General features: G+C 43.3%; 1 protein-coding gene across 2 annotated transcripts in view; it reads right to left on the reverse strand.

Moving 5' to 3' along the window:
- The window catches only part of tln1 (talin 1), a 56,447-nt gene that overhangs the window by 24,696 nt on the left and 7,263 nt on the right, over positions 1–24,488 (reverse strand). Inside the window, exons 2-35 of one of the 2 annotated variants that reach the window (XM_074618371.1) lie at positions 19,260–19,331; positions 16,773–16,935; positions 16,015–16,112; positions 14,772–14,901; positions 14,381–14,533; positions 14,143–14,285; positions 13,769–13,896; positions 13,566–13,626; positions 13,057–13,161; positions 12,354–12,509; positions 11,823–11,924; positions 11,480–11,556; positions 11,199–11,379; positions 10,823–10,936; positions 10,608–10,716; positions 9,953–10,161; positions 9,759–9,857; positions 8,890–8,949; positions 8,085–8,252; positions 7,692–7,986; positions 7,281–7,447; positions 7,055–7,183; positions 6,747–6,860; positions 6,343–6,456; positions 5,554–5,688; positions 4,717–4,845; positions 4,535–4,637; positions 3,631–3,839; positions 2,561–2,680; positions 1,759–1,956; positions 1,340–1,479; positions 1,155–1,248; positions 799–888; positions 342–464 (exon numbers count right to left, since the gene is read on the reverse strand). In XM_074618371.1, coding sequence (XP_074474472.1) covers positions 342–464; positions 799–888; positions 1,155–1,248; positions 1,340–1,479; positions 1,759–1,956; positions 2,561–2,680; positions 3,631–3,839; positions 4,535–4,637; positions 4,717–4,845; positions 5,554–5,688; positions 6,343–6,456; positions 6,747–6,860; positions 7,055–7,183; positions 7,281–7,447; positions 7,692–7,986; positions 8,085–8,252; positions 8,890–8,949; positions 9,759–9,857; positions 9,953–10,161; positions 10,608–10,716; positions 10,823–10,936; positions 11,199–11,379; positions 11,480–11,556; positions 11,823–11,924; positions 12,354–12,509; positions 13,057–13,161; positions 13,566–13,626; positions 13,769–13,896; positions 14,143–14,285; positions 14,381–14,533; positions 14,772–14,901; positions 16,015–16,112; positions 16,773–16,902 — 4,383 coding nt within the window. In that variant the 5' untranslated portion in view covers positions 16,903–16,935; positions 19,260–19,331. The remainder of the gene's footprint in view (positions 1–341; positions 465–798; positions 889–1,154; positions 1,249–1,339; positions 1,480–1,758; positions 1,957–2,560; positions 2,681–3,630; positions 3,840–4,534; positions 4,638–4,716; positions 4,846–5,553; positions 5,689–6,342; positions 6,457–6,746; positions 6,861–7,054; positions 7,184–7,280; positions 7,448–7,691; positions 7,987–8,084; positions 8,253–8,889; positions 8,950–9,758; positions 9,858–9,952; positions 10,162–10,607; positions 10,717–10,822; positions 10,937–11,198; positions 11,380–11,479; positions 11,557–11,822; positions 11,925–12,353; positions 12,510–13,056; positions 13,162–13,565; positions 13,627–13,768; positions 13,897–14,142; positions 14,286–14,380; positions 14,534–14,771; positions 14,902–16,014; positions 16,113–16,772; positions 16,936–19,259; positions 19,332–24,488) is intronic. The other variant, XM_074618372.1, reaches the window with a different exon arrangement.

Here is a 24,488-nt window from a genome sequence, read left to right on the forward strand (position 1 = left end):
ACTAAAGCTGGGCATACACAGTACGATTTTAGTTTCTGGCCCGGATTTTGAGCCGCACGACTCATTTTAGAGTCGGACCGAATTTCAGCTTCATCGGAGCTGACCGGTCGTGTTTCTTTTCTATTTCACACGTACAGTGTGATCACTCAGGTTGTGGCTGACGATCGGACCGTACAGTGTGAGCACATAAATCGCGAGCTTTGGCTTTACATCCCAAACTATCTACTTGTACAGTAGGAGTAGGAGTTACACAACAAAATTTCTAAAATCGTACAGTGTATGCCCGGCTCAAGTGGTCTCAGACTACAGCAGCAATGAAGAAACCTTCAGTAACGATTTACCTGTGCAGCTGCTTCAGTCAGACCACACAGAGCTTTGGAGCCACCGCTGACGGAATCACCAAACTCTGGCAGGTTGGAGTTCTTGGCATTGTGGGAAATGCCAGCCATGGACTCACCGAGGACCTGTCAACAGAGAACCAGAGATTAACATGAGAGACACGGTCTAGTTTGGAGAATGTCTTATGAGCAAACTGGGATTAATAATAAATCAGAAGCAAAGCAGTAACTGAAAGAGTAACGCACAAGCATTATAATATTATTAAATTATGAAGAAGTTAAAAACATAATCCAGACAAATAGTAACACAGTTGAAGCTGCCAAATTAATGGATACATTTCAATGCAGCAGAGAAGCACCTATTGTGAGAGAAAGTAAAGTGAATGCAAAGAAAAGCAAAGAAATGAGAGGAGGCTGAGATGAGAAACACATGATGAGTAGACAGTGAAGATGTTCTTACCTTAGAGTTCTCCATGACGCTGTCGATGCAGTCAAAGTACGACAGCTCATTGATGCCTTCTGTCGGGTTCTCCAGCATCCCCCTCACCGACTGCACAAACACACAAAGGAAACACACAATGTATCTGCACATGAATTAAGTCCTTGTCTTATAATCTTCTTTATTAGCAATCAATTCCACAACAGTGTTTTCTGATGGACACACACCACGGGATCAATCACTGCTCATACAGCAGCTTCTTAACGTTCAGCTGGCATATAGAAACCAGTCTCACAGATACAAGCCTGACTTAAACTAGTGATTTTAGAGAGAGAGACTAAAGAGAAAAAGCAGATGAAAGTGTAGAGGAATGTCACCTCCAGCTCTCTGAGAGCGTTGTCACACTCCTTCTGACCAGGAGCCTGCTGAGTGCACATGGTGATGAGCTGGTTGATGCTGTCTGTAACTGCCCTGTGGACACAAAGGCTCAGAGATGTAAAAGACAGTAAGAAAGACAAACAAACAAATAGACAAAGAGACAGAGAGAGCTGGTGTTTTTTACCGAGCTGCAGCAGCCAGCTGGTTCTTGAGGTTGGGCGAGCTTTGGTCAGTGGACAGGGCTTTGGCTGCCAGCAGCAGCTTGCTGGATGACATGGAGATTGTCTTCAGGTTGGACACCACCTGTGTTTGGTCGTCTTTAGACTGGAGGAGAGTAAGGAGGAAAGGAAGTAGGAAAGGGGTGAAATGGTGTACAAGAATCTGGTGGAAAGCATCTTGTCCTTTAACATGGTCACTTGGTACGGAGACCTGAATGTCAAATGTAAAGCCAAATGTTTGGTTTGTATGTTGCCATCAAAATGTAACAATAATATACAAAAAAAAGATTAACTTAAGAGCAGGCGGCCCCCTCTGGTGGAACGATTTAAGCCTGTTTCACCTCTGGCCACAGCCAGCAGCATCACTCATGCTCATCATACTGACCTGGGATGTTCCGGCCATATCAACACCAGCATCCAGGAAGGTGCTGAAGTCCTGTCCAAACTTGCTGGTGGACCTGGCCAGGTCCTGGGTGGTCCCTCTGGACGCCTGGACCACCTCATTGGCTGACTGGTTCAGACCGGCCGCCACCTCGTTGAGCTGAGCCTGAACCTCCTGGAAGCTCCTTCCACTGGACGGGAACTACAGAGGGAGGAGAGGAGGACAACGGTGAGAGAGAGTCCAGGGTAGAGAAGTTGAAATGAACATGTAAGTGGTTGCTATACAGTAGCACCAACATCTGGGAAGTTGTTCTCACAGAATATCATGAAGTCCTATATCATTGTAAAGCTTAGACTATAATCTATCTGTAGGTCACATTGTCATGACACTGAGGTCAAGAGAATTTGACCTTTGACCTTTAATGCTGCAATGGGGCAAATTCTGAATGCCACTGCAAAATGCCCTTATAACTAGCTTCATAATGATCTGATATGCCTATGGATGGTTCCATCATCAAGAGCACAAAAGGAGCTTTAAGATGATATATTACATGAATAACAACAATAACAATATTTGGAACACATGTACAGTTTGCGCGATTCCAGATATGAAGCCATCGCAGAAACGTCTCGGTATAGCAGTTTTGTTATTATATTGTGTGACATAGAAAGAGTCAAAGAAGAAACTATGGGAAAACAACAGGCTTGGTCCACTAATAGGGAGGATGTTCACTATAAAAACACACAAAGCATCCCCCGCCCTCCTCTATTTATACATCAGTAGTAATGCAATCCATCTTCCTTACAGAATTAGACAGCAGAGTCTTGCTGGCTTCGCCCACGGTGCGGATGGCGTTGTCCACATCCCTCTGGCCAGGAAGGCAGTTCACACATCGGTTCAGGGCCTGAGACACCGCCTTAGCCACCTACACAAACACACACACATACACAGTGTTAAATTCCCTGAGTCAAACAAGTTTTGTGTCTCTGCAAGTTGATTTTCATCTTGACTGAGTCATCGTCTTATCACTAATCTGCCAACAGTCTCATGTCACTGCTTGTCAGAACGTCATCTGCGATCATGGACAGCTTAAGTTATCTCTTTTTCTGATCAGACATGGTGTTAAAAGTCGTTAGTTTACCAGCTAGATACAGCACTATAATGAGATGACATTATCCAGAACTATCAGCACACAACTAGAAGAAAGTTACCTGCTAGATTTGAAGAAAAATGGTTGAAAGATATATTGTTAAAATGAAAGTAACGAACATATATTCAAATCAACCACAATGATGGTGCTGAATCTTATGTTCTAGCAAACTTATCAAGGAGTCAGAGGTGTTTAGTTGCACAGTTAAGAACAGGAATCCTTCCACTGGCCCTTGAAGTTAAAAACATCCAGGAGGACAACCGGTTGTGCGAAGTATGCGAGTTAGGAGAAGTTGAAAATGAATCGCATTTTCTTTTGTATTGTTCGTACTATGATGAGTTATAAGCTTCTATTTTAAACGAAATGTTTTGGTGCTCCAATGATGACAAAAGGGAGTGGCTATTTTATTTTAATGCTTATAAATTGGCTACTTTTGTTCTCAAGTTTGGAAAAACAATCAAATTTGTTTAGTATTATTTGTTATTTATACTCTGGTTTCTGCCTTTGTCTTTTCTTTATTTTCTAAATAATGGTGTCTTGTAAGTCTGTTTGGTGCTGGGCATAATATTTATGCATGACACAATAATAAAATGAAATGAAATGAAATGAAATGAAATAAAATAAATAAAATAAATAAAATAAATAAAATAAATAAAATAAATAAAATAAATAAAATAAATAAAATAAATAAAATAAAATTGAATTAAATTCTGCGATGATCTGACCTGGGCCAGCCGCTGCTGACTCTCTGGGTCTCCTGGCTTGGCGATGGCCCTCTTGGTCTCTTCGATCAGGTTGCCTGACTTATCCATGACGTCGTGGGCGCAGTCCAGTATGGCGTTCCTCGCCGCTCGGTCGTCTGTGGTGGCGGCGACGCCTCTGGCGGCCGAGGCCAAGGACTTGAGAGCCTGAGCCACGTCTCTGGCTGCCATGCCTGGAATCAATCGGAGAGAGAGGAGAGGAACTTCAGGGTGTGGTACAGATGAATAGCACATGATGATATATAAATAAATAAGACATTATGAACTAACTAACCACATGATTAAATACAGACAAATTGACATTTGAAGTAATCACACACATTATTAAACCTCAGCTCATTGTTATGACATGTCATTTCATCCTGTTTATAACGGTTTATTGCAGCTAATTTCTTACAGTGATGTGATTGGTTGTCTGCTCATTCAAGCAGCCAATCACATAACTGGCACTGCTCTATTTGTCTTGGTTGACAGAAAAAGACTGAGATAATAAATGGCATTATGAAATAAAAAAAAAGTAGCCTTGTGAAATATTTACAGACCATGGGAAAAAAAAATACAAATAAAAATGACCTGCAATAAACTATTTTGTTATTGTATATTTTGTCTGTATTAATTCATATGCTTATTTTTTCTTAGTTTAATGTTGGATCTCTACATGACAGTCTTTTCAGTTCTTTGTGTAGTCCATTTAACAGGAGATAAAAGTGTATTTAATTGATTTTACAAAAAAACAAAACAGTATTTTATTCTTTCCTATATTCGTATTTGCGGTATTTTTGCAGCAAAACATGATGTATTGTGAACATCTCTGGTCAAAGCAAATGAGTGACGTTTTATTTTCTGTTGCTCTTTCTGTTGAAGCCACCTGTGTAGTTCTCGTTGCCCTGGGTGGCCTCACTCAGCAGCTGAGCCATGGATGAGCTCACAGCCTTGGTGCTGGTACCCAGATCCTGGGAGCATTTCTCAAGCTGAACAACACAGAAACAAACTGTTATTCATACGTCCAGTTCATGACGGGGTAAAGAACTGTGTTAGTGTGCGTCTCACCGTCTCTCCTGGCAGAGGTTTGAGTTTGCCCCCCTCAGCTGAAGCCTTGGCTTCCTGGATTTCCTTCTCCAGACCTCGCACCATTGACAGAGCGTTCTCGATCTCCAATGGACCGCACGCTTCCTGAGCCTGCACACACACACACACGTTGGTTAATAATTTTCTTATTGACAAGATAAAACTTTACAAGTCAAAGCTCACTTCTAGAGAAGAGCAAAACAGTTGAAATCAAATCGATCACTATATCACATTATTACACTGTTTTGTTGAATACTCTATTCCGATTGGTCAGTTACGGCATTCTACGGTCTATTATTTCTTTACAGCAGACCGTTGCTATGGGCGCAGTTCTGATGTCGGACTCTGGAGGACCATTTTTGTGTCAAATTATTGATTTCTTCAGTAAGTAGCCGTGTAATAAGCGGGATAATGTACAGCTAGCGGGTCATTGTTGTGAAATAAACCCCTTCAGGACGATGAGAGACCCCACCGCACCCTGTCGGGGTTTATTTCACAACAGTGACCGGCTCGCTGTATATTATCCCTCACTTATCATTCATCTTAAGGTCAATAATTGTCTCTGAGGTAAAAAGAAAAATCTCGTCATATACAGACAGTTGGCCTTTCTCCACAGGGGAAAAAACACTGGTTTGACCTGAAATCATAATGCGGTTTGGCATAGGACTGCACCTACAGTTTGTGCAAATTTTGGTTTATTTTCATGCATGGAAAGGCAGATTTCCTATGAGGAGGAGGAAGAGGAAGAGGAGGAAGAACATTGACAAAAACAAGAGGGACCGGCAGCCCCTAATAAGGCAGACTGTAGATGTGCAGTACCTTCTGGGAGGTGGTACGGAGCTCAGCCAGAGCGCTGGCCAGGTTCTTAGCACACTGGCCGAGCTGCATAGCTGAGGCTTGGTCACCGATGTTGGGAACTGTGGCCTTGGAGGCTGTAACCATCTTGGCACCAGGCTGGTAGAGGAGAGGAGAGGAAGAGATCAAGATTAACTCCGACAGTATCAGAGCGCTGGATGGACAGAGAACATACTGATGCTTCAGCTATTATAGAGCCTTACCAGGAGGGGGTCGCATACACCTTATGTTTGTCCTAAAGGTACAACTAGAGGTCAGGAGAAACAGAGCTTAACCCATTAATGGCAAGTGGCCTCATTACTTTTTCAGCTCTTCACTTTTTTGATTCAAGGTTATCTAAGAACACTATAAAAATAAACTTTGAGTGTTGGGTAATCCATCATAATAGATAACCTGTAAGCATTTTTGTCAATATTTCAGAGTTGCATTATGTATCAGAACAGACGTCATAACCTGAATAACCACAAAACAATAACAAACCTTCTGTCTGTGGCTATATTTATCACTTCTGTACTGTACCGTTCTGTCAATGCACGCTCTGTTCTGTTAAGCTGGGTGTACACTGTCGTGTGGCTCAAAATTTGGGCCAGAAACAGGCTAAAATGGTACAGTGTATGCCCAGCTTTAGAGGTCTGTTGCCCTGTTACTCTACTGCTACTACTACTATAGACATTTCTACTGTATTGGAGGAATCTACATGTGTTCCCTCTGTTCACTGAGTGAATGAAGCTACTGGAGTGGTGTGACAGTCACCTGCAGGAAGTTCTGGCTGGCACTGATGAGGGCCAGCTGAGCGCTGGGGCTGTCAGGCTGAGACTGGCTGCCTCGGACCCCCTGAACCAGCTGAGGGATCTGCTCTGCCACCACCTGCAGACACACATATAGTCATATAGTCAGAATGCCATTCAATGACTGTATTGTAATCCTGAGTAGCAGATCAATCAAATCACTGACTGATTGATCTCTAAACTGGATGGCTTTTATCATTTCTGTTGGACTTGAAAGGATGCAAACAAAAGATGTGAAAGGATAATAAACAGAGAGTGAGAGAACACAAAAGAGAAAATGAAAAGATGATATATTGAAGACCAAGCCACTCTGTGTATAAGTGTCATGTGTGCAGTGTGCTGAGATGAGCACGCAGCGAGCACGTTTACCTTGCAGCTCTGGACGAGCTGCTGCTGGGCAGCCGTGTTCCTGTTGGAGGAGGCGGCGTGCTGGGCAGCAGCGATGGTCTGAGTGGCAGCTGCTGCTGCCTGTTTGGCTGCATGCTGACAAGAAAACAGACATGAGCATGAACTTAAACGCTGCTTGTATATGACTAACAATAAATATGATTTGCAGTTACATAACTGATTAAAGTATCTGGCACTACATTAGCAGCTGATATCAGCTAGTTAGCAGTTATTAGTCAGAGGTCAGAGCAGCTCTAACAGTTCGTTGCTCCGCCTCCTTCCTTTTTTACCTCCAGCTTGTTGACCAGACGTTTCTTGATAGCGTTCTGGGCGGCAGCGTTGGTGGCCATGCGGAGACCTTCGGCAGCCTCTCGCAACTTCTGCTGCTGCTCCTCACTGTCAGGGTTTGCTGCTGCACCCTGGGGGTGAAACACACACAGATCACACACATTGAATAACTAAGGCTAATTGTGTATTAAGCGCAGACATAATGAAAGAGGAAGGGAAAAGGCAGACCTTAGCAGCCTCCACCATCTTAGCGGTGGCATCTGCCAGCAGCTTGGCGGCTGACAGCAGCTTGCGTGAGTTCTCCAGGTCGGTCTCTCCTTCTGCATCCATCTTGATGGCGTTGACCAGATCAGACGTGGCCTGGGCGAGGATACGAGCCTGACGAACCATCTCACCTGGTGGGTTAAACAATAAAAGTGTTTGCTCGATCCAACAACATAGTGAGCAGTTTTGACTAGGCAAAATGACGTTGCCGATATCTCTAATGAATATCCTGTCTAGCTTACTTACTTCACTCTATCTTAAATGTTAAAACGGCTCACCATATGTGTCAGTCTCAAGCAAATAAGTAAGAGAGAGATGGATGGCACCATGTTGATGCCCAGCTGTGCGATCTGCGTGAGCCCTGGGGTCACCTACCAGCATCTCCCATCGAGCTGAAGATGTTCTCGGTGACATCCAGGATCCGGTCGGTGGCTTCTCCATGGCGTCCGATAGGATGGCCTCCGCTGGCGTACTGTTTGATGTGCTGAAGAAGCTCATTGAGAGCATGAGTGACACCCGTGGCGGCCACTCCCACCTGTTTCAGGAGGCCCTCGTCGCCGGTGGCCCCCTGCGACGCATCCACGCAGCCTTCTACGGATTTGGCTACCAGCTTGCCCGCCTCAATCAGCTGCTCCTGGCACACCGGGGAGCTGATGGTTGGAGCCACCACCTTGACAAGTGATAAAAAAAGATCTTAGGCTGCGTTCACATTAAAAAAAGTGCTCGTCAGCAGCCACAGTCCGGATATATCTCAGGTAGACGACTCACCCTGGTGCAGGCCACCAGCTGGGATGTTGACAGAGCGCACTGAGTGGCTGCAGCAATGACCCGGTTCTGCTGGGCTGAGTCCTCGGTCTTCTGAGCCACGTTCTTAGCTTTAAGCACCAGGGCTGCTGCGGCGTTGGCCACAGCCTTAGCCAAATGCATCAGCATGTCCTGCCAACAGCAAACACACACAGCAGTTAGCATTACTAAGCACTGACCACTCATTACTCACAGGAGAAGATTATTAATGATAGAATTATAAAGATTTGAGTGCTTGGAATTACGTTAATTATTAAAGACATTATTCATCGTACATAATTGAAATCTGAAATGATTAATAAATCTAGTGATATGGCCCGGAAGAGAAATTAAAACTATTGAATTGATTAAAAACTACGGTTGGTTGATTGAATCAAACTTGATTAGGCTTTATCTCTTCAATGCTGCCTCCAGTGAGAGTGGAAAGGTTCCACATTGGTGTGGATTGGATTGCCACTCTGACCTCATGCACTACTGTCAGGATATAGTGATTGTTTTATACAATTAACTTTTCTTAAATCACATTTCTACCCACTGCAGCTTTAAGGAGTAAAGGAGAATTAAAGATAACCTCCAACGCCTCTCCCTAACTGGCTACCTACCTCCTGTATAAACTCTCCCTGGAGTCATCTCATAGCTATTTGGATTTGAATAGAATTATGATTGACACAGATTCAATTATGATTTTGTTTGACTGGATTACATACTACTAGATTGTTTTGATTGGCCTTTTAGCATGAAGCATTTGTCTTAAGGACACATTTGTTACCAGCGTTTGACAATAAGAGACTCTCCTTCTGGCACCCCTGAAAGATCCTTTACCTCGAAACTGTCAAATATAGACATGAAACAGTTTAATAATACAACCAAACATGGATGTTCTTATGTTAACGTTCTCATTCTTGTGGTGTGAAGTACGTTGGTTTAAAAAGGTTACTTTATACTTGACTCTTCAAAAGTCATTTTAAATGAATGAAAATAATATAACGGGGCTACAGGCCGACCTAAGACAGAATAGCAAAGTTAACATTTATATTGTAGCTGCTGTGCAGCTGTGGGTCGGGACGGGCATTTTGAGAAGGAAGAAGAAGGAGGAAGAAGAGGATGAGGAAGAAGAACAGGAGACGAAGAAGTAGAAAAAGAAGACGGAGAAAAAGAAGACAAAGAAGAAGATGAAGAAGACGAAGACGAAGAAAACAAACAAGACAAAAAAGAAGAAGACAAAAAAGACAAAGAACAAGAACAAGAAAAAGACGAAGAAGACGAAGACAAAGAAGACGAAGAAGACAAAGACAAAAAAGAAGACGAAAAAGAAGAAGACGAAGAAGAAGACGAAGAAGAAGAAGACGAAGAAGAGGAAGAGGAACAGAAAGAAGAAGAAGAAGAAGAAGAAGAAGATTTACAAAAACAATGAACAACATAGCTGCCCGTTCTACCATTACTAGGAGACAGTTCTGAGTCCTGTAGGCTGGAAGTTGTCTTCTGTTTTTACAAATGTTTTTTGAATGAGGCCCAGTAACATTACAATCATCGTCACTATAACTACAAAACGACTACAGTGTTTCCCATGAAGGCTTTTCTTTGCAGTGCTACACAGCAAGAACACAGTTACATGAATCCAAGCAGAGAGGGACACACCTGGAACTGTGGATCAGTGTCGGTCTCTCCTATGTGAGACAGCAGCTCTCCGCTGGCCTGGCCAACGTTTCCTGCAGCCTGCAGCAGGATCTGACGAGGCTACAACCAAAACATATTACGGACACAGAGTCAAACAACAAAGAGTAAAATGATGCATGACATCTCTCCGTGTCCCTTTTAGTCGGGCTGTGTACCTCAGTGTTTGCAGGCTGGGCGGTCTTCAGCATGTCGGAGACGGCACCGGCCAGGTTCTTGGCGGCACCCAGCAGCTGCTGCCCGTTTCCTCCTTCGTCCTCCATGAGTGCTGCCAGCAGTTTGACACCCTTTGACATTTCTGTCAGGTTGGAGGAGATTGTGGTCACGGCACAGCCCACCGCTGTGTAGTCCGTCTCCGCTGGGTCACCTGAGGACAGGTAGGCGTAGATAAAGAACTGTATTAACTCTCCTGCACAGACAGTATGTTAATCAGCATCGTTATTAGGACAATTACAAGTGATTGCAGATAAAACAGCAACAATAAACTAGACAAATAAATTAATAAACAAAGTCCCTCAAGTCCCTGAGGGTTCAGGGTTTAAGGCCTTAGGGGGGACTTTGGGATTGGGCCGTAACGTGTGTCATCAGATCATTAAAGACTAATTGAAATGCAGCGTTTCACTGCCCTCTCTGGTTGAACGTGTCCAGTCTGTTTGTACTTATCAGTGATGACATCGTGCGCTGACACACCCTAACACACAAAGTGCCATTTAAGCTGACCAACATGTTTTCTCTTGGGAACCACCATCACTGGTTATGACACATACTGGAAGCAATAAGGAGGGAGTGTGTGGTGAAGCACAGTGTTTCTACCTGCAGTGAGGTTGACCATGGAGGCGGTGCCTGCTGTGATGGCATCCACCTGGGAATGGATCTCATGTTTGGACTCATCCATCTTGTTTTTGCGCCAGGCTTGGGATGCCTAGAAAAAGAAAATTCCTCTGGTCACAAAGACCTAGATGTAGATCTCATAATCATATTAGCACTCAAACCAAATCCACTAGAACCCAGAATAAAGGAAATCTCACAGCGTCTGTTCCCAGTGGGGGCAGGGTATCAAAGTCATCCAGAGAGGCCTGGGCAGCCTGGACAGCCGACATGCTGCAGTTGATGGTTCCAGTCAGGGCTTGCTGTGCTGAAGTCTGTGGACACACAAAACCACCAATGGGTTAGTACTTTCTGACTTCTCTACCCCGTCTGTAGCCCATGGGTTCATACTGAGAATGTTTTTTTAAAACCACTATGATTCAGTTTTTTAAAGCTAAAATTCCAGCAGGGTGTAACTTGGCTCTCTGTACTTTCAAATGGTTTCATGAGGTATTTGTAAACTTGTTATATCCGAGTTCTTTTCAGTACATTGAGTTCAATTCTGCCAGTTAAAACCTTAAGTGATATTTGTGTTACCAGTGGAGGCATGTGTCCTCGGTGCATCTGTCCACTGGTGATGTGCTGCTTGGCCTGAGGCATGGAGCCCATCTGGAAGCTCTCTGGACCTCCAGCTCCTGAGCGCATGATGGCCGGCAGGGCCACTGAGCCGGTCTCCACCTTGCCCACCCTGTTGAACTGCTGCTGCAGCACTGTGGACCTGGAGTGAAGTAAGATAGAAATGGGAAAATGCTAAATACGGGGATTCCTCCAGGAAATTGGAAAGCAGAGTATCAGTAACACAAATACAGTACACTTACTTTTTGGGTGACACAGAGTCTTCCAGCATGGTTGACTCTTCATCTCCCTCCAGGCCAAAGTGGTCTTTGCTCTTTTTCTGTCAAAAGACATTTAAGACATCAGTGGTGACCACACTGGACCAGACTAAGATCCCCCTTCACACCTGGCATTAAAAATGCGTCTCTTATCCAGATTGCATCTAGATGTGATTTAACCTGATTACATTTACACCTGCTATTAACATGTGTCCACATTTAGATCCACTGCCTCAGCTGTCCATGATTTTATTAGTATATACCTTAAACTAATACATGTCACCATTGTACTATACAATGTTGGTCCCATAATAATGCTGACTGTTACCTTTTTGAGGATGATGTCGATGTAACCGGCAATAAGCTGAGCTATCTGCTCTCCCTCAGTGGTCTGCACAGAGTAGTAACCATCCTGATAGTCTCCAAAGTCCTGAAAGCAGAAAAACATCCACCTCAGATTCAAAGATTAACACATGCAGGGGGACTCCCCCGCCCCGTCGTTCATGACCAACAACATTCCTGTTGACATCTTTGTCTTGGGGGCCGGGCAGCATAGAAAGCTGAAACACAAGGATTTTAAATATGCCCTCCAAGCACCTGCATGACCGCACATGTTGATCCACTCAGTTAAAGTTACGACAGGGATCACAGCGTGCATATCATGCCTCAACACCGCCAAAGGGTGCTGTACTGGGACGATGGGAAAGCAGCACAAGGGTGAGTCCAGACACGCTGCAAGGGAATCTCATTTCAGGTGCTCACATCCATCTTGTCTTTGTTACCATACTTTGTGAGTGTTGCGATACAGTTAACCTTCCCTCGGGGCAGCAGCTCAGGCTCAGTGACACGAGGAACTCACCAGGGTGAAGCTCTTGGGTGAGGCAGCCCAGCGTTTGATGTTGGTCAGGTTCCACTCCTGGATCACCTCCTTGGTCTTCTCGTCCACCCTCATCACGCACTCCTTGGTGATACCCAGCAGACGAGGCACAAGTTTGTTCTTGCCCTTCATTTTCTCCTGCAGGAGGTTTAAGGAAACTGTTAGAATGTCCTTACTGGAATAAATAAACCAGCAATGTTAATACATTTGAATTTCCAATACAAACATTTTGCTGCATGCCTACAATACACGCCTTGCTAACTTCAAATCACATTATCCATGACCTGAAACTTGTGTACAATTCACTATTGATTTCAGGAAGAAATGTCTACATATGGAAAACCATTTTAACATTTAATAGCTAGACAGGTTATTCATTAGATATATCTGCAACATCATTTTGCGTGGTCAAAACTCTAATTCGAGATATCCATAATTCTATTTCAAATGGGCAAAACTCTAATTTTAGATATCCGTAATTACATTTTGACTAATACGATTCAAACTACTTTTGCCATTCATGTGTTTGGGGTTTCTCATTACGGATATCCACAATTCAGTTGCGGATACTGTATCAACTTCTGCACATAACCTGCTGTGATGTCGACTGCTTCCGAGTTCAATCAATGACAGCCTGTTTCCACTTCTCTGATATGACATGTTGAGTGACAGCTTTTTTTCTCACCTTGACCAGAAAGAATGACACTCCGTAGGTTTGCAGAGACCTGGCCAGCTTCACATAGCTGACTTTGGCCTCGATCTCTGTCATGTTCTGACAGTTTTTGTGTGCCTGCAGAGACAAGAGAGAAACCATCAGAGGGAGTAGATCGACTCGGTGTTAGCAAACCCAAATAGAAGCCCTCATGGACATGTGTGATGCTGCTTAAACGTTTATGTTGTCGTGCATATAACAGTATATCCTGTTTTTAATCAGAAGGTTAAGTCATTGCTTAACATGAGATTAAGATAGAGTGTTGCAATACCACTCCCACATCTCTGCTCACTGCTGATGGTTTGAAACGCAATACTGTGACTTTCAGTTTTAATATTGGAAGCTACACCTAAAACAGAGTGCATCTTCAAGCTACAAAACTAAATGATCCTCATCACAGCCATAGGTAGTCTTGATGAATAAGCAGGACAGTGGAATCAGAAGAGACAGGATCCTGGTCCTCCACAGAGTCCAGGTCTTACCTGGAAGATCTTTTTCTCTCCTTTGTGCTTGATGTACTCTTTGGGAAGGAACTCCTTTAAGCTGAGGAGGAAAAGAGTTCAACTAGAATCAAACCGAGACCATTTCAAGAAGCCTTCTCAAAACACAGCTGTCAAATAATAATAATAATGGATGGAACAAAAAGAAAGGAGTGAATATGTGAATATATGAAGGAAGCGCTCACTCTAAGAATCCAGGCTTGTGTTTGGTCTCGTTGTGGTCGCCGAACTGAATCTGACACTGATAGCCGGCAAACTCGCAGGCCTTATCGAAGGAGACTGGATGAGATCCGTTCAGGATGTCATCACGGGCCTGTCAGGAGAACAAGTGAAAACAACTTGTATGATAACAGTTCCAAAAACAACGTAACTATTACAACCAGCTAGCCATGCAGAACAGAAGATTGTGATTGGCTGGAGGGAGTGCATTACTTTTTAAAGACCCTTTAATGAGGAAAATTACAGTCTTTCCAGGAGAAAAAGGGAAAGTGATTTTCCTTGCTTGCTGGCACGCTGCAGAGACATTTCCAAGATGTGTGTGTGTGAGTAGTTTGTGTACCTGAACATAGAGCAGGTTGAGCTGGACGGGGTCTCTGGAGTCCACGTTCTGGTCCGAGTAGAAGAACTTCCTCCTCAGCAGCAACATCTCCGTCTCCTCCACACCCTGTTCCCTCAACGTCCTGCCGTGGTCCAACCAGTTCACTGAGGAAAATATCAAACACAGTTCATCATTTGACCTCTGCTAAACTACAGGCCATGAAGTGAGTGTGAGTGTGGGGGGCTTGTGTTTGTCATACACTCATCGTCCGTGTGGAGCTTCTGCTTCAGCTTCTCCATCTTCTTGTCGTCTCTCAGCAGAGTCTTGTCTCTTTTCAGGGTGCCTGTGGTCTCCTCCTTTTTCTCCTCTAGGATGTCTCGCACAAGTGAGTACTCGTCATAGTTTGTGATGCCTGACACACAAACAGATTCAGGTTACTATATTTACTTTCAGTTTCACCCCAGCGAGTACAAGTGAGGATTCAATTACAAACAGGCATCAACCAGCTGTGACAATATGTCTTGTCCTGGAGGTGATGTACTGATGGACGGACGAACACAATGACATCAGGGCTGACATTATTTCACCCAAACACTTCAGAGAGTTGTCCAGGTGTTGTGTGAGCTGTGTGTGTGTGTGGCAGAGCTGACCTATTCTAGCACAGATGGTCATGAGCATGTCGCTGACAATCTTGGAGTCGTCCACCATGACTGTCTTCACGGTGCCATCCAGCATGCGGATCTTCAGAGGCCTCTGCTTCTTCTTATACTCCAGAGTGTCCTGACACACACAGAGGAGACAAGTCAGGAGTTACTACATGCCACTATAATCTGAAACAAACCAGAACTGAGTCTGATATTCACAGAAGCACATTCTTCAAATCTCCTTTAAACAAGACATTGTTGGTCTTAGGGTCCTATCTTCATGTCGGCACAGCAACCAGCACAAGCAGCGCAAAATAAATTTGGTATTTTACTGTAGGAACAGGTGTTAGGTTCATTCATATGAGGCAGTGCAAAGGCAGGTGTTGGTATTTTGGAGGAGAATGAGTCATTTTCAACGGAAGCCGGTGACATGAAGCCACAAACCATGGATGTATTAAGAGAACTGGATACAGCGTTGGAGGCGGGGTCCCGTTCATTTCTATGAAAGTTGCTCAATGACGCATGATGCCAAAATGACTCGACTTCCAACTGGAAAAGTACCAGGATTTTCCAGGGATCTTACGCATCCATTGGGCCCATGGAGCAGGCGCAGTAGCGTCCGCTCGGTGACAGGGTCACAGCCATCATGCTGTCATCACGGCTTGCCAACTCCGCCTCCCAGCCCTCGCCCCAGCCTCGGTCTGGGTCTCATTCACATGAACGGACACAGAAGTTGTAGTACCGCCGTTTTGGCCACTATGAAAATGGCATCAACGACCGGCGCTCCCCCCGGGGGCTTGCTACAAACTGACGCCCGACACTTGACGCGCTACAAATAAAATTAGGCTGGTCTCAACTTTTTCAGCGCTCCAATGACACAGTGAAGCATCAACCAATCATATGTTTTTGTTTCACTCTGTTCCGTTCCATCTAAAAAAAGGATGCACTTCAACGGCGACTCGTCGACAATGTCAATTTTTTTATTTATTTTTTTAATATTAAATCACATGTTAACAACACCAGCTGCTACAGGATAACCACACACACATCAGACTGGTCGGTCATAACGCAGGAGACATCAGATTACTGGTGATTACCACTTGTGGTTTGTACAAGACCGCCCTTTTGCCATAGCAGACACTGACACTGAGCACATTTCACCATCCTTCCATGTACTCTCTGTATGGGAGGCTGTTGTGTGCTAAAAGTGAAGTATTTGTAGCATTTAGTGGTGTGCAGAATGACTCACCCCATTCCTCAACATGTAGTAGTCCAGGGCCTTTCCTGCCTCCAGCCAGATGCCTTTCTTTGGGTCTTCATCAGACAGAAACAGCCCATAGTCATTGGCTGCAGAAAGGAAACACAAATACTGAGTGAGTCACTGGAAGTGTGTTTCTTGGCATACATTCACATGTGGATATTCAGCCACTATATTGAGCTATTATTGTCTCAAGCACTTGCGTTGGAGGGAACTTTTAAAATATGTGCATTAGCTTCCCTGTCCATGTTAACTAGGTCAGTGGGTCTCTGGATGATCAACGCCTGTTTCAACACATACATCTGCTCCAAACATATCAGGTTACACACTTCAAAATGCCACCACTGGGAGAAATGGACCAATTCATATGTTGAAACAAGCCAAAGTCAGAGACACTGGCTTCAACTCTTTCTAAATGTAAAATGACTCACATGATGATTAAGTAACACAGAGAGAAAGAGCTGCTGTTGAAATAGCTTATGTAATAAGACATAACTCCGCATGTATCTGTGGAGCAGAGGGCTATTCTCAGTTTACTGCCACATTTTCAGCTGCAGCTCTTCTGCAGAGCCTGTAATCAACTAGACAAAGGTAGCACGGCTACAATTCATCTGCTTTTAGACATTCGTCTCCCTGGTCCCACAGTTGCTTTATGCTGATTTTGCACTTTAGTATCGTAGACACTATTTTGGACTACAGACAATTTGTGAAGTCGATTTTTGTTGATGTTATTTACAGACAGAACTCACGCTGGCCGAGCTGTGCCTCAGGAACTCTCTCCCTGATGATCCGGCAGGCGTCGTACACCATGGTGGAGGGCTCAAACTGCATGGTCTTCACCACGTTCCCCACACCGATCTTTAGGGACAGAGCCACCATGATTGCTGCTCTGCACCTCCACCCAACTCACACCTGCATGATGGACAATAAAGCAGTTGGTCAAGACAAATCAATCGTACACAAATGTAGCCCATACATATGGCAATATCACATACACTGTGTCAACCTCAACAGTTCTGACCCAACCCAAACTCTTCAAAGAAGAGGAACTGTACAGGCCGACATAATCTCATTGGTTCTAGTTGGTGAATCGATCTTCAAAACGAAACTTAGGTATTGGTAGTATCGATATTTTCGGATCGATCCTCCCACCCCTACCTGACGCAGTGCATTTCTTTTTTTTTAAAGTTATTTTTTTGGGGGCATTTTCCATTTTTATTGAGAGGACAGTGGATAGAGTCTTGGAAAGGGGGGAGAGAGAGAGAGTGGATGCGGAAAGGGCCACAGGCCGGATTCGAACCCGGGCCGCCGCGGTCAGGACCAAGCCTTGTTACATGGGCGCCCGCTCTACCAACTGAGCTAACCCAGGCGCCCATGCAGTGCATTTCTAAACTATGTTCTTACATTTCTCAGTACAGCGTGTGAAGTTTAAAATGAGGAACACAAGTTATATTTACATGCACACAAGACACCAGAAGACCGTGAGAAACCCAGTTCAGACAGGAAACTGAGTTACACTACATGTTTATATCATCTACAAGCTGATTACTGGAAAAAACCTGACTTCTATGTTGTAGCAGTACTCCCATAAAATATATTACAAACTATGGCTGACGAGTCCCACGTTGTGTAAACCTGCTGCTGCTGATGGAAATGAGGATGATAAGAGCTGAACCAGTAAACAAAGTAAGACACTAAAAAGCAGCCGATTAGACTGTTATCAGGCTGTCAAATAGGCGTTATCAGTCGCTATAAGCCTCATAGATGTGGGTCAATAGGGGCCTACTACACCAACTAGTAGGTTTTTATCATCTATTCACATGGTAGGTCACCGAAAGAAGGTATAAAAGAATATGATAGCGACCTCTAGCAACCGTAGTAATTATGACAGGAGACACAAAACACATGGTTTTGACCCAGGAGACCAGAGTACCGGAGTTCACAACCCGCGTGAAACCAACAATGTGTAGTTGTCCTTGCGTTCATAGTTATTTTAACCTAAAACATGGTGTTTTTCCTTCAACTTAACCAAAAGAAGTTGTAGTTTTATTGCCTAAACCTAAAGTTTACAACCTGTTAGAATGTGTTGCTTTTAAGTTTCACTTTTACAACGTAGTAGACGTAGTAGGCCCCAACTGACCGACATCTATGGTGCTTATAGAGACTGATAACACCTATTTAATGTCCTGATAACAGTCGAATTGGGTGTAAAAAGACAGCAATTGCAGCAACAAGTGGCCTCATTTTGGGAGCAAACTCCTGGAGGGACTGATGAGTGAGGGAGTGTATTTTAGGGATCCTTTAATTCACAAAGCGAGTTTCTTATTAAAGCTGTTTGGAGATGACATCTCAACCACAGAGTGACAGCGTGGAGTGAGGGAACAGGATGGCATGTGTTGGCATCAGAGCGCAGAGGAATTGAATGTCACAACACAGACGCTCCGACACCGACAGCCTCACATCCTGCCGACACTGTATCACTAGCAGTTCTTTTTCTGGCTTCCTCCTTGTTGACAGGCGGATGTACTGTAGCTGGAGGGGGATCACATCTCAGGATACAGCTATCAAAATGAATGCTGGGTATTGTAGTAATATCATAGACATATATGAAACTCAACCTCTGCATTTGACCCATCCTTAGGAGCAGTGGGGTGCCGTAAAGCGCCCGGGGAGCAACTTGAGGTTCGTTTCATAGACATATATACATAGACGCCGCATTGACTCCAGGATTGTACGTCAACATGGGCGCCATATTGGACCTGGCAAGACTGGCCTGTAACCCTATACAAGTGAAAGGGGGCGCTGTCGTTTTTCTGGATAAAAAGCATAAAAACCCTAGTTATCAAACTGTTAAATAAGCGTTATCAGTCACTATAAGCACCATAGATGTGGGTCAGTAGGGGCCTACTACGCCTACTACGTTGTAAAAGTGAAAGTGAAACTTAAAAGCATGAATGAAACATCATTTTTTGAACACAAACACAAAGGCTTCTTTAGGTTTAGGCAACAAAACTACAATTTCTTTAGGTTTAGGCAAAAAGAAAACAGTTATGTTTAAGGAAAAACATTGTGTTTTGGGTTAAAATAACTACAAAAACAAAGACTACTACACATTGTTGGTTTCACACGGGATGCAAAGTCCGGTCTCCTGGGTGAAAACCCTGTGTTTTGTGTCCCATCCATCACTATCCACTTTAGTGTATTCAACATAGAAAGAAGGTGAGTGAAGTAAATACCTGATGAAGCAGTGTTTTAGTGACAGCCCCCCTGCCCAGTCAGATGATGAACTCTGGGTTGTTTCTCTCTGGCTGAAGAAAAGGAAACAGAGCAGGTTACATTTGGAGTCAGCCAACAGTTTTTGCTGACATGACACATGCTCTTACATTTTTGTGAACAATCAAAACACAATAATCAGACCCTCCAGCAATTTGGGATCTTTCAGGTTTTCAAGCAAATTCAACCGTATTATTTGCAAGAAATAACAATATGTTTCCTCACATCATTTCTGTAAAAAATGATCACTGTTCCTAAGCCTGTCAGGATAACTACTTTTGTTAGGTAGGAAACTTCACTTTTTGAACACAGACAAACAGGCTTCTTAGGTTTAGGCAACAAAACTACAACGTTTTCAGGTTAAGGCAACAAAACTATAACTTCTTTAGGTTTAGGCAACAAAACTACAACGTTTTCAGGTTAAGGCAACAAAACTATAACTTCTTTAGGTTTAGGCAAAAAAAAACTATAACTTCTTTAGGTTTAGGCAAAAAAAACTATAACTTCTTTAGGTTTAGGCAAAAAAAACTAAAACTTCTTTAGGTTTAGGCGACAAATCTACAACTTCTTTAGGTTGAGGCAACAAAACTATAAATTCTTTAGGTTTAGGCAAAAAAAACTACAACTTCTTTAGGTTTAGGCAACAAAACTACAATTTCTTCCGGTTTGGACAAAAGAAAAAAAACACTGAGTGTTAACAGTTAAGTTTAGGAAAAAACAATGTGTTTTGGGTTAAAATAACTACGAACACAAAGACAACTACACATTGTTGTTTTCACACGGGAAGTGAAATCCGGTCTCCTGGGTGAAAACTCGGTGTTTTGGGCGCCTGAGTTTCGCTTCTGCTCCTGTCATAATTACTACAGTCTTTTATACCTTCTTTCAGTGATCTACCACGTGAATAGATAATAAAACCTACTAGTGGGTGTAGTAGGCCCCTAATGACCCACATCTATGGGGTTTATAGCGACTGATAACGCCTATTTAATAGCCTGACAACAGTCTAATCGGCTGGTTCTTTGCTGCAGAAAACACTCCACTTCAGAACCTCCTGTTACAAGCCAAAGTTATATGATGTCAGTATTGTACTGGCTGACTCTGGCTTTCTCTGCAGCAACATGTTTGAACGCACTTCAGGCCTCAGGCTGTAACATGCACAGCTCGCAACATGCTGACACTCAACAGAGCTTCTAGCATCAGTCAGCGATGAAGAAACATCTTCACTCGGGTGGGGGGGGGGGAGGGGGGTTCAGTGTCAGGGGCTTCATCTCCAGGCACACTTGGATCTTCCTTCACTCTGGTTCAACAGGGTTCTTGTGAGATCCCCACTCACATCTACTGATGTCATTTCCTGTTTTAAAAAGCCTTTCGATGCCATAAAAGGGCATTTGAGCTATCTGTATGCTCCCAGCTATGATTCAGCTGGGAGCAGCGTATCCTGTCTGCAGGGAATAGGAGGACAGTATAAGAGGTCTGTATGTTATAGTGGTCATCTTCAACATTATTATTTAAAAAAACAAAAACATTCACGACCGAAAGCCAAGACTACCTCACCCCTTTACTCTTCCAGCTGGATTGGTATCAAGACAAAGGCTGAGAGAAAGGCTGGAGACTTCAGAAAATGTATACTGTGAATGCTTCCCACTCCACCCTGTCTTAAAAGAGGAAGTGCTGAGTCACAACAGTAATTACTGAGCAATGAGGAAGAGTGCACTATGTCCACAGCAGCCAATCACAATCAGTTTGGCAGGAAAACACCACAAAACACTTGTGAGGCTGAGTATTGAGGAAAAGCATGAATCAAAGTATTTTGTATTTTAATATGAAACTGTTAACCCTCTGAGACCCACAATAGACAGGTTTTTGTCTTTTTTAGGGAGGTATAGGGGGTCTTTAGAGGGAGATAGCAGGTCAACAGTAGATCTCACATAGAAGTGGTGTACATCAACTAAAAGCTGGGAACCTGAAGATTAATTTGAGAAGCTGCTCAGCACTGTGTGTCAAAATGTTCTAGTCATAAATCTTTAATAAACATGATTAGTTTATTCATTATCTAAAATTAATTGTGAAAGTGTGTACATTATGATGATAGAAGTATATGATGGTCATCCCCATGCTCACTTATGTCTCATAAGTTGTTGCAGCAATTTTTGGTTTGAGACCATTTGTGATACAATTTGGAGCTAAATTTAACAATTTTTTCCACTCGAGAATTGATCAAAATGACCAATAATCCCTCCAAAATACCACATTAAGACACCAAGACTTTGAGGAACACCATAGAAAAAGCCATGCTGTGATTTGGGATCAAAAACTTTTGACACATTTGGAGATTTCTGCAAGAATTGCATTTTTCGGCAATTGGATGGCGAGCACTTCTGTTGTGTAAACTGCTCAGAAAGCCATCCATCCTCTGAATGCTCTAGGTCTCTAATTTGTGGCTGTAAAGTTTCATGAGGATGTGATTATCCTAGAGGTCACCACAGGTCATTTTATACAGTGAGTTTTTCCTTGCCAAAACTTAACCCAACTTTGGAGCATTAATCATCCTGATACCAATATAATCTTCAGGTTTTCAAGTTTCATGTGATAGGAGTATCTTCACTGCAGCTCTAAAACTCAACCTGCTACAGCCTCTGAAAGAGAGTAAAGTCGGTCGGGACCGTCTGACTGCTAGGGTTTCTTGACCCGTTACCAGATCTCAGCAATGACCCTGGTGAGTACAAGACATGGACAAAAAGAAGACTGAAGTTGTAATAAACTGGAACTGAGCTATTATTAATGTTGGTAAGTGCACCTGTGCTATTGCTGCTATATGACAGGTCAAAATGTGCTCAGTAACAAGGGCCTACATATACATTAAGCATCAAGTATTGGCTCCTAGCGTTTAGCTGACTTCACTTCCCGTCAGTCCGGTTCAGACTTCCAGTATAAAGTGACAGCAGTTAACTGTCATCCTGTCCTGCCAGCAGTCAGATACTCTATCTCATGTCCTTCAGTCCAGACGGTCTGTCTCGATGTGCAGTGAAATATTACAATAACTTCTTATCTTAATATGCCAGAACAACACATTGCTCTCTGGGGCTGATGCGTGCAGCGTGTGATACAGTCTCTATTATCCACCACAGCATGAAGCGACAGTACAGTACCCGCATGTGTTGACATTGTCTTCATCTTTAGAAAGATATGAGAAAATAATCAAAAAGAAGCTCTTCAGCATTCAAATGTTGATTCAGAATTTGAATGTCAACTTTATGAAGCCTCAAAGCTTCCGACTATTCATTACAGCCCAAGAAAAAGATAAAAGAACACCCGTCTTCTCCTTTTCACTAAAAGAGTAGAAGTGTTGCCAGTGTAGGAGTTTAGCAGAAGCTAAACAAGCTGTGGTGAAAAAAAGTTGACCACGAGTTCACAGTGCTGCAGAGTTCACACAATGCTTTGCAACCAGTGAGTTTGACTATTTCTGTTCCCAGCGCACTCAAACATCCTGTGTGATGGTGGCCTTCAGCAGATGTTTTGGCTTCACTTTCGGGTATAAATTTTATCTATATAACCAATGTGTTTATGATTAAATTAAGAGCATAAAATGGTTTATCTTGCTCTTAATGTTGCTAATTTTGCTCTCAAAGTGCACCAGATTGAAGCATTTAACTTTAAAATGTAGCTAACAAAGGGGATAGGGTGAATATTCATGTATTTTCTCATATTGCAATATATATAGCAGACATTTTTTTTTGCAATGTCAGTTTTTTCCAACATCGTGCAGCCCTAAATTTAGATTAACAGGAATATAGCACAGCATGGAAGTGAAACCAGTGCTCTGTTTATTTTAATGTGAAAGTGCAGTAATAAAAATACGCTGTCGCTAAAATCTAAGAATAATCGTGATCTCAATACTGATCAAAATAATTGTGATTATCATTTTGGCTATGATCGTGCAGACATACTTATGTGGTGTCAGATTTTTTTTTAGATTTTTACGTTCCAATATGTGCACTGCTGCTGCTGCTGCTGCTGCTGCTGCTGCTGCAGCAGCTGGCCCAGATACATGTACAGACTGTTTAATTATGAATAGAGGAAGCTGTAACAATACTTCTATTTGAAAATAACATTTGGTCAGTCAGTCATCTTCCACATTGGCACCACTCTGCTGCCAAAAGAAATCTTTTCACAGATGTGTCAAAGCAGAGTACACACAGTTGCAGCTCCTGAAAATAAATAAAGACTGTTTGATGAAGGTGGGACAATGAGGAAGTAACCTGACCCGCCAGATGGTTTGTTACACCGAACCATCGAAGAGGTGGCAGGTGGTTGGATGAACTGCCGAAGCCAGGTAACACCGGTGGTGTCACAAGTTTATTAACCGGTGGGATAATTTCCTCACCGTCACGTCCCTACTGGCCGAGCGATATCAGGGGCAGAGGTGTGTGTTTTCAGAAGAGCATGCTCTTATTTATTCATTTCTATCTCCTCCCCCTCATCTCATAAAGTGGGCGAGGGAGGTGAGTGGAAGCCAACAGTCCTTTATTCATGTACTGCAGAGAGATATAAAGTATTTGGATATACGAAGCATCAGATTTAAATCCTTCTTGTGACTGAACCGCGGTCAAATATGCCGTTTCCGTCGGAAACGCGTCACATTACAGATGTTTCTCCACATCAGTTCTTTACATTAAAAGACTGCCGAGCCGCCGCTTTCTGTTTCCTCAAAGGCAGAGCTCATCTCTTCTGTCCAACTATCCGACTTGTGATACCAAAACAACATCATGTGGTGTGTTTAGCTAACTCGACCAACCCCGCTGTGCCTATTTCGGGAAGGAGGCTGACTGTCCATTTCCTAAAGACCGCTACATTATGTAGCAACAGCTCAGTTTCTGTGTTGAGGTTGGTTGATAGTATTCTATCCTACAATGTCACTTAAACAGTATATTGAAGTTTCTACGGCAGTCAGTGTTTATGTAGTCTATATTGCTAAATCCTAGCAGGGGATTATGGGCATTCATTGGAGTAGCATGTTGGGAAAACGAGAACTTCAGGAAACACACATCCCTGCACTCAAGTTATTTTGATAATCACCAGCTGAACACGTACAGAGGTTAAAGTTTGTACTGGCCAGTTGTATGAGTAGCTCTGTGTCATCAGACAGACACAGACTTACGGTATATGTCCCCGCATTATCTCGTCCACTCACC

This window comes from Sebastes fasciatus, chromosome 19, assembly GCF_043250625.1.
Source record: "Sebastes fasciatus isolate fSebFas1 chromosome 19, fSebFas1.pri, whole genome shotgun sequence".
Classification (NCBI taxonomy): Eukaryota; Metazoa; Chordata; class Actinopteri; order Perciformes; family Sebastidae; genus Sebastes; species Sebastes fasciatus.